Source organism: Mustela putorius, unplaced genomic scaffold (genome assembly GCF_011764305.1).
Source record: "Mustela putorius furo isolate JIRA1106 unplaced genomic scaffold, ASM1176430v1.1 tig00000095_pilon_pilon_pilon, whole genome shotgun sequence".
Lineage (NCBI taxonomy): Eukaryota > Metazoa > Chordata > Mammalia > Carnivora > Mustelidae > Mustela > Mustela putorius.
In genome coordinates, this window is record NW_025421280.1 from 35,293,132 (window position 1) to 35,302,530 (window position 9,399).

General features: G+C 42.5%; 1 protein-coding gene across 1 annotated transcript; it reads left to right on the plus strand.

The window, feature by feature from the left end:
- The first annotated feature begins 204 nt into the window (after nt 1-204).
- On the plus strand, nt 205-8,873 carry LOC106003673 (zinc finger protein 558). Its single transcript, XM_045084654.1, is given in 9 exon segments — nt 205-374; nt 878-966; nt 1,545-1,671; nt 5,745-5,840; nt 6,480-6,524; nt 6,527-6,561; nt 7,202-7,598; nt 7,601-7,733; nt 8,639-8,873. Coding segments are annotated over 9 exon segments (1,242 nt in total). The 5' UTR covers nt 205-289.
- Nucleotides 8,874-9,399: the final 526 nt, after the last annotated feature.

The window sequence follows — 9,399 nt, forward strand, 5'->3', positions numbered from 1 at the left end:
GCACTTGGATGGGAAGAACGTGCCCTGAGACTCGGTGAGCCTGAGGCTTCCCTGGGCGGCGCAGGCCCGCGCTGGTCGTACCGGTTAGGACAAGAGGACAAGTTCTGCCGTCACATGGCCTGCGTTCATCCCCTTCTGAGCAAAGTAAAGACCCAGGACTGGAGACCCCACGTGTGCTTCCAAGGAGGACACGGTGGGCAGGCTGCGACAGATCCGTCCTCAGTAGCCTGGGGAGGGAGAGAGGCTGTGAAGGCTCCTGTTTCCCCGTTTCTTCCAGAACCTGGCCTGCATGCGCGGTGGGGAGGAGAGGAGGAGCGTCCGGGTTCTCTGTCTGAGTCACAGGATGGCGGCCGTGGTTCTGTCCCCCACTTGTGGTAAGTTCGGGGGTCCCCAGAGTCCAAGCATTAAAGGCCCCTGCACCACAGAGCGGGAGAGGGGCTGAGCAGTGAGGCCACTGTTGAGCCCTGGACGCCTGGGGGCTCAATCCCATGTTGTTCTTGGGATTTGGGGTGTTGCTGGTTTACGCAACTGTGGAGGTGTCACCTGTGTGGTGAATATGGGAGAGCCTTTGAATTATGTCTCAAATTCTTTCTGTAAACTTGATAAAACAATAGTGCTGGCCCTTGAACTTCAGTTTCCTCCACTGTGAAATGGGAATCATCGCCTTTTCCTCCAGTGCAGTCAGAGTCTTGGCCTTGGTGAGACAGGGCTCTGCTCTACCTCCTGTGAAGGCTGTGTGTGCATGCGTGTGTGTGTGCGTGTGTGTGTGTGTGTGTTGGGGAATGGTCAGTTACAGGTAGGTGGGCAAGCCCCCACACGGTGAGTGCTAGAATACAGAGCCATCCCGACCTCCTCGGACTCATTTCTTTTTCTCCAGCTCAGCCTTCCCTGTTCTCAGCCTCTCCTCAAAAAGGATGCACAGAGGAGAAAGGGTCGGTGCATGGCTTCCTGACAAGCTGGTTACCGGTGAGTCAGATACCCCTTTTTCCAAGTCATTATTCTTTTCACCAAGTCGGACTTACCTTTCAGGGCCTGGAGCCTCCCAAACAAACCATGTCCTCTGGTGTTCCAGGATCTCTGGGTATCTGGTGGTAGATAATAAAATGTTGTCAGTGTTTATCAACATTTTCTATATTTTCATAACTTCTTCTAGAATCACTTTATACATAATACTATCATTAGTTTTAAAGGAAAGACATGACTGGGTCCTATATTCAAGCCACTGTTGATGGCCACTGGGAAGTATCTCTGGCATCTGCCATGTCCCTGGCCTATGCTCAACCCCGAGACTGAGGGAGATAAGACTGCAGGATTTCACAGTCTCCCTGGAATAAGGGACTCACTTAGAAGTACATTTCACCTTGGCAGTGGGCATCAGTAGACAGCAGAGGAGCACTGCAGGCTGAGCCCAGAAGCAGTGGAGAGCACAGCTCAGAACCCTGCCCATGTATCTTAAGCTTGGGGTTCCCCGTTTCTGTTCCTGTCCCCTTATCAACTTGGTGGGGGTAGTCCTTGGCTAAGCCTCGATTCTTGTGACGGCTCAGGACTTGGTGACCTTCGAGGATGTGGCCGTGGAGTTCACGCAGGAGGAATGGGCACTGCTGGACCCCTCTCAGAGAACACTGTACAGAGATGTGATGCGGGACAACTGCAGGAACCTGGCATCCCTGGGTAAGCCCCGCCTCAGCCCTGCATTTATTGAATGACTCAGATGATAAGTCTTTGTTTTTAATTCATGTAACATTCACAGAACAGAAAACATTTTTAATGTTCAATTCAGTGATTTTTAGTAATGCCATGGTGTTGTACAACCATGTCTAATTCCAGAACATTTATTGCACCAAAAATAAACCCTATAATCATTAAGTAGCCACTCCCTTTCCCACCTACTCCAGCCAGTAGCTACCACGGATCTACTCTCTGTCTCTCTGTTTTTACCTGTTCTGGACATTGCATATGAATGGAATCGTACAAGATATATCCTTTTGTATCTGGCTTCTTTTGCATAGAGTAACCATTTTCAAGGTTCAGCCATGCTGTAGCATGTATCAGAACTTTATTCCTTTTTGTGGCTGAATGTTATTCTACTGTGTGTATATACCACGTTTTGTGTACCTACTCAACATTGATGAACTTTTGACTCATTTCTACCTTTTTGGCTACTGTGAAGAGTGCTGTGCTATGAATATTCATGGATGTTTTTGCCTGAACATTTTGTTTTCTCTTGTACATATACCTAGAAATGGAATTCCTGGGTCTTGTGGTCATTCAGTGTTTCATTTTTTGAGGAACCTCCAACCTTTTCTCCATGCACCATTTATATTCCCACCAGCAATGTGGGAACACATAGTTAATTGCATTTCCCTAAAGAATAATAAGAAGGTCCTCTCTTCATGTGCCTGTAAGCCCATCTGTACATCTTCTTTGGAAAAATGTGTATTCGACTCCTTTGCCCATTTGGGGGGGTGGGCACTGGAGTTGTTTGCCTTTTGCCTTTTTATTGTTGAGTCATAAGTGTTCTTTATATATTCTGGATGCTGCACCCTTAGCAAATACATGATATGCAAATATTTTCTCCCATTCTATGGATTGTCTTTTCACTTTCTTGAGGGATAGTTTTGCTGCATATAGAATTAATGGATGACAGAGGGTATTTTTTCTCTCAGCACTCTGAATGTGTCCTCCTCTGTTTTATGGCCTCTGCAATTTCTCATAAGAAATCAGCTGTTAATCTGATTGGTGGTGATCCCATGTATATGATGAACCAAAAATTCTCTTGCTGCTTTCAGGATACTCTGTCTTTAGCTTTCAACAGTTTGATTATAACATGTCTTAATTTGGTCTCCTTAACTTTTTAAAAAGATTTTATTTCTTTATTTGACAGAGAGAGATCACAAGTAGGCAGAGAGGCAGGCAGAGAGAGAGGAGGAAGCAGGCCTGCCACTGAGCAGAGAGTCCGATGTGGGGCTCTATCCCAGGACCCTGGGATCATGACCTGAGCTGAAGGCAGAGGCTTTAATCCACTGAGCCACCCAGGCACCCCAGGTTTCCTTAATTTTATCCTCTTCAGTGTTCATTAAGTTTCTTGATTGTGTAGATCCACAACTCTCTTTAGTTTGGAGAATTTTTGGCCATTTGCCTTTTAAAAATATTGTTTCTGGGGGTACCTGGGTGGCTCAGTGGGTTAAAGCCTCTGCCTTCAGCTCAGGTCATGATCTCAGGGTCCTGGGATCGAACCCAACATCGGGCTCTCTGCTCAGCGGGGAGCCTGCTTCCTCCTCTCTCTCTGCCTGCCTCTCTGCCTACTTGTGATCTCTCTGTCAAATAAATAAATTTTTTTAAAAAATAAATAAATAATAAATAATTAAAAAATAAAAATATTGTTTCTGCCCCTTTCTCTGTCTCCTCTCTTTCAAGAACTCCATTATGCACATGTTCATTGTTTGAAGGTGTCCCATAGGTTTCTTATGCTCTGTTATTTTTTTCTTTTCTTTTTTCTCTATATTCTTCAAATTGGACAATCTCAGTTGACCTATCTTCAAGTTCAGTGATTCTTTCTTTCACCAGATCAAGTTTGCTGATAAACTTCTCTAGTGAATGTTTCATTTTAATTTATTGTACTTTGTACTCCGAAATTTCTGTTTGGTTCTATTTTATAATGTCTTTTACTATTTGTTGAGAATCCATTTTCATGGTTTCCTTTAGCTCTTTGAGCATGCTTAAAATAGTTGAAATCTTGGTCTAGTAAGTCTCTTCCTCAGGGATAGTGTCTTTTTTTTTTTAAGATTTTATTTATTTATTTGACAGAGAGAGGGATCACAAGTAGGCAGAGAGGCAGGCAGAGAGGCAGGGAGAGAGAGGGGGAAGCAGGCCTCCCCACAGAGCAGAGAGCCCAATGCAGGGCTCAATCCCAGGACCCTGAGCCAAAGGCAGAGGCTTTAACCCACTGAGTCACACAGGTGTCCCAGGGTCAGTGTCTTTTAGTTTCCTTTTCCTGTAATGGTCATGCTTTTTTGTTTCTTTGCATGCCTCATAATTTGTTGAAAACTCCCAAATGTTTGGAATGTTCTGGCAGTCTGTAAGTCAGAGATTCCCCCATCCCCAAGTTTTATTGTTGTTGCTTATTCTAGTTGGGTGTTGTTTGGTGACATTTTTTTTTTAAGATTTTTTTTTTTAATTTGACAGACAGAGATCACAAGTAGGCAGAGATCACAAGTAGGCAGAGAGGCAGACAGAGAGAGAGAGAGGAGGAAGCAGGCCCCCTGCTGAGCAGAGAGCCCAATGTGGGGCTTGATCCCAGGACCCTGGGATCATGACCTGAGCTGAAGGCAGAGGCTTTAACCTACTGAGCCACCCACACGCTCCCGGTGACATTTTTTGAACTGATTTTGTAACGTCTGTATTTATCATGTGTGGCTCTGTTTTGTTGGGTTAACAGTCAGCTAGTGATTTATCAGAGATTTCCTTAATGCCTAGAACTCCCAGTCTTTGCAGATGGTCTCTGTATATGTAGGAGCATGCCTTCACAACTCAAATAGTTTGTAACTCTGCCTTAGTCTTCATTTCCTGTTTGCATAGAACCTGATAGGCTGTCAAAGGTGAAGGCTTAGTGCCTTTTCAGATGTTTTCTGAGCATACACCCAACCCTGGGTATGTACATGTTCTATATTTAGGACTACGTGGGAGCTTTTCAAAGCCCCTCTCCCCCAAAGTATCTTGCTCCCTACTTTTCCTCTGAGACTTTTGGGCTAGTCTTATGTCTGCTTCAGTGATTTTCCCTTGCCCCAGGCAGCAGTAGCTAATATATTTAAATGTATTCAGTACATGTTCCAGCCCTCCACCCACATAGCCCCTTCAACTGCAGGAGAGTTTGGAGTTAAAATAAAGGCAAGCGCTTTGAGCCAGTCCTTTTGGGAGCCACCAGGAAGGTAAAAACACACAACCACACTTCTTTGAAAATAAGATTTGTCCTACTTCCACCAGTACTAAGAGCACAAACTGTCTTCAGTGTACTTGGTGAGGTGGGACACAGGATGGGGTGAGGGTCAGCTAAAAAGCTCTCTTACAGATTCAGCTGGTTTTCTTGATTAAGCATTTTCCTTGCTACTATAAGCTCTTCATAACTTTCCGTAGTTTTATTGAAGTTAATTCTAACAGTTTTTACCTGTTTATTTGCTTTTTTTTTTTTTTTTTTGGTGGAAGTTAAACTTTCAGAGTTCCCTACTTCACCATTTTTGCTGACATCACTTCTCAGAGGTCTTTCTTGGGCACCTTTATGTTCCTAGGCCTGTGTTAGGAATTGGGAATACAATGGTGAATAAGACAGATGTGGTCCCTACCATCATGAAGCTTACAGTCTAATGCCTTCCCTATGAACTGAAGATCTAGTGCTGGCCCTGACTTTATATTCTCTGTGCATAACAGTTTTGGAGCTTTTAAATCTGTATTTGAGCTTGGGCATTAGCTTCTGGTACTAGTTATTCCCCCAAACACCCCAGGTATCATACCGACTGAGTATGATACCCCTGGGTATGATACCCTGGGTATCATATTGAATGAGGTAACTTACATTTTTTTTCACTATGAAAGAGAGCTACTATATTTATTAGAATTTATGGATAATTACTCCATTGTTCATAAAACCACACCTGTTTATCTTCAGAAGTAGCGGCTTCAGATTCATGATGAGGCTCATTTTCCCCTGTAGGGTCCCCCTACATACTATGTCTTCTCTTTATGTATAGGAAATAAAGATGATAAACCTGGCCTGGTGTCTGAATTGGAGCAAGAAGATAAAGTGATTACAGAGGAAATCACAATTCTCCCAGGCAACTGTCCAGGTGAGCCCCAGGTAGATTGTGAGTCCTTGTGAGGAACATCTCTGGCATGTGGCTTGGGAGTTTGGAGTGTTACATTAGGAAATGTCAGTCAGGGAGCTTTGTAAAATTTCCTTTTTCTTGACAAGATCAAAAGCATTTAAGATAAACCTCTTTGTGTACCTTCTTTGCTTCCTCTTAAATTCTCTGTGCATCACTTCAAATTTTACATCAGCCTTAGAGGAAGAGAAAAGATATGTCTATTTTCCTTCTTAAATGTAAGTTTCACATGAGCTCCATGCCCAGCTACTTCCCACTTTACATTCCTGACAATTCCTTCTTCTGTCAGCCTCAATCTCAATCTTCCTAGAGTCTTTAAAAAAAAAAAAAATACCTAAAATTGGGGCACCTGGGTGACCCAGTCGGCTTAGTGTCTGCTTTCAGGTCAGGCTCTGTGCTCTCTTTCACTATCTCTGTTGCCATCTTTGTCTCTGAAATAAATAAATAAAGTCTTCTATAAAAATACCAAAATTGTGAAACCTGTGTCCCTTTCACTGCAGACCTCCTGAAAAATGCTAATCCTTTAAGGTCTGCCTTCACTAATACGTACTTTTTGTCTTTCATTTTCCCCACAAATTTAAACTTCTTTTCAGTTTGTTTCAGATTTGGAGACTCCACTTAAAGCCAAAGGGTTAACTTCCAAGCAGTATGCTTTAGAAAAGAACAATATGAAAGCATAAAAATGGTAAGATCCCTAATTTTCCACAGTAAGAAAATGCCATAAATTAGAAAAACCACAGAGTCATTCTCCCAAGAGAAAGTGGCCTCTGAAGAGATACCATGAAACTATTGTGAATTTGGAGAAAAATTATTTCTTCCCTGAGCATCTCCATAATTGTTTCCATAAATGTGACTCAGATTTTGAAGGTTTCAAACATAAGCTTGTGTTAAACCTATCAGAAAAAATGTTCTCTGACTATAATAAGGAATTGTGGCACAACAACCATTTTTTTAACTTCTAACCACTCAAACTACATAAAGCCTATACAAACATTTGAAGTAGCAAAAATGCCAAATTATAATGATATACATAACAGAACTCCTGGGAGAGAGAATTCCTATGATAGCATTGAATATTAAAAATACTATAGGGCACCTGGGCAGCTCAGTAGGTTAAGCCTCTGCCTTCGGCTCAGGTCTTGATCCCAGGGTCCTGGGATCAAGCCCCGTATTGGGCTCTCAATTCATCGGGGAGCCTGCTTCCCTTCCTCTCTCTGCCTGCCTCTCTGCCTGTGATCTCTCTGTCAAATAAATAAATAAAATCTTTAAAAATATATATTTAAAATACTATAAATTATAGTCATCATTCATCTCTCAATTAACAGGAAAGAAATCATCTTGGAGTGAAACTCAATGAATGTACTCAGTGCTTTAAAATCTTCAGCACAAAATCTAACTTCACTTAGCACAAGAGAATTCATATCAGAGGAAAACCCTATGACCATAATCAGTGTGGCAAATCCTTCAACAGTAGTTTTTACCTGATTTTTCATAAGAGAATGCATAATGGGGAGAAACCCTACAAATTCACTGACTGTGGGAAAGCCTTCAGTAATCCCTCTTCCCTTAGACTGCACGTGAGAATTCACCCAGGAGAAAATCCTTACAAATGTAATCAGTGTTTTCATGTCTCTCATACTAGATGTATCCTCAAAAGGCACAAGAGAGTTCATACTGGGGAGAATCATTATGAATGTAATCAGTGTGGCAAGGCCTTCAGCACAACACCCCCCTTACCATACACAACAGAATTCATACAGGAGAGAAACTGTATGAGTGCCACGACTATGGGAAAGCCTTTAGGAAGAGCTCACATCTGACCCAGAATGTGAGAACTCATACTGGAGAAAAACCCTATAAAGAACTCCTCAAACTCAACACAAACAAAACAATCATATAAAAAAATGGGCAGAAGATATGAACAGACACTTCTCCAATGAAGACATACAAATGACTATCAGACACAAAAAATGTTCATCATCACTAGCCCTCAGGGAGATTCAAATTAAAACCACACTGAGATATCACCTTACACAAGTTAGAATGGCCAAAATTAACAAGACAGGAAACAACATGTGTTGGAGAGGATGTGGAGAAAGGGGAACCCTCTTCCACTGTTGGTGGGAATGCAAGTTGGTGCAGCCTCTTTGGAAAATAGTGTGGAGATTCCTCAAGAAATTAAAAATAGAACTTCCCTATGACCCTGCAATTGCACTCCTGGGTATTTTACCCCAAAGGTACAGATGTCGTGAAAAGAAGGGCCATCTGTACCCCCAATGTTTATAGCAGCAATGGCCACGGTCGCCAAACTGTGGAAAGAACCAAGATGCACTTCAGCGGACGAATGGATAAGGAAGATGTGGTCCATATACACTATGGAGTACTATGCCTCCATTAGAAAGGATGAATACCCAACTTTTGTAGCAACATGGACGGGACTGGAAGAGATTATGCTGAGTGAAATAAGTCAAGCAGAGAGAGTCAATTATCATATGGTTTCACTTATTTGTGGAGCATAACAAATAGCATGGAGGACAAGGGGAGATGGAGAGGAGAAGGGAGTTGAGGGAAATTGGAAGGGGAGGTGAACCATGAGAGACTATGGACTCTGAAAAACAATCTGAGGGTTTTGAAGAGGGGGGTGGGAGGTTGGGGGAACCAGGTGGTGGGTATTGGAGAGGGCACGGATTGCATGGAGCACTGGGTGTGGTGCAAAAACAATAAATACTGTTATGCTGAAAATTAAAAGAAAAAAAAACCTGTGAGTGTGATCAGTGTGCAAAATCCTTCAGCAATAGTTTCTCTTACTGTGCACAAGATAATGGAGAGAAACCCAATGAAGGTAGTGACTGTGGGAAAGCATTTAATAATCTCTCATCTGTTAAGAAACACATGAGAACTCACACTGGAGAAAAACCCTATGAATGTAATCACTGTTGGAAGTCTTTCAGCAGTAACTCTTACCTTTCTGTGCACAAGGGAATTCGTAATAGGTAGATAGGAAAACAGTGACTGGGAAAGCATTCATTGATTTCTCATCCTCCAACATCTTGGGAACTCATGCTGGATGTAGAAATTATCTTTGCCTAACAAGTTAGCCCCAAGACGTAGTGCTTTAAAGCAACAAACATTTATTATCTCACAATTTATGTAGGTCAGGAGTTCAGAAATGGATTAGCTATATAATTCTGGTTCTGGTTCCCTCACAAGGTTGCAACCAATATGTTGACTAGAACTGCAGGCACCTGAAGTCTTTAGGACTGAAGGGTCCACTTTGAAGATTGATTATTCACATTTCTGACAAACTAGTGCCAGTTGTTGGGATGGGACCTGTGGTTCCTTGCCATGTAGGCCTTTCTGCAATAATGAGTGTCTTTATAATATGGCAGCAAGTTCTCCCCCAAATAATGTGACTCAAAAGAACCAATGCAGGAGCCATGTCTTTTATGGCTTAGTCACAGAAGGATATATTCTCTCTTCATCTATACTGTGTTGGTCACCCAGACTGATTCTGACTCAGTGT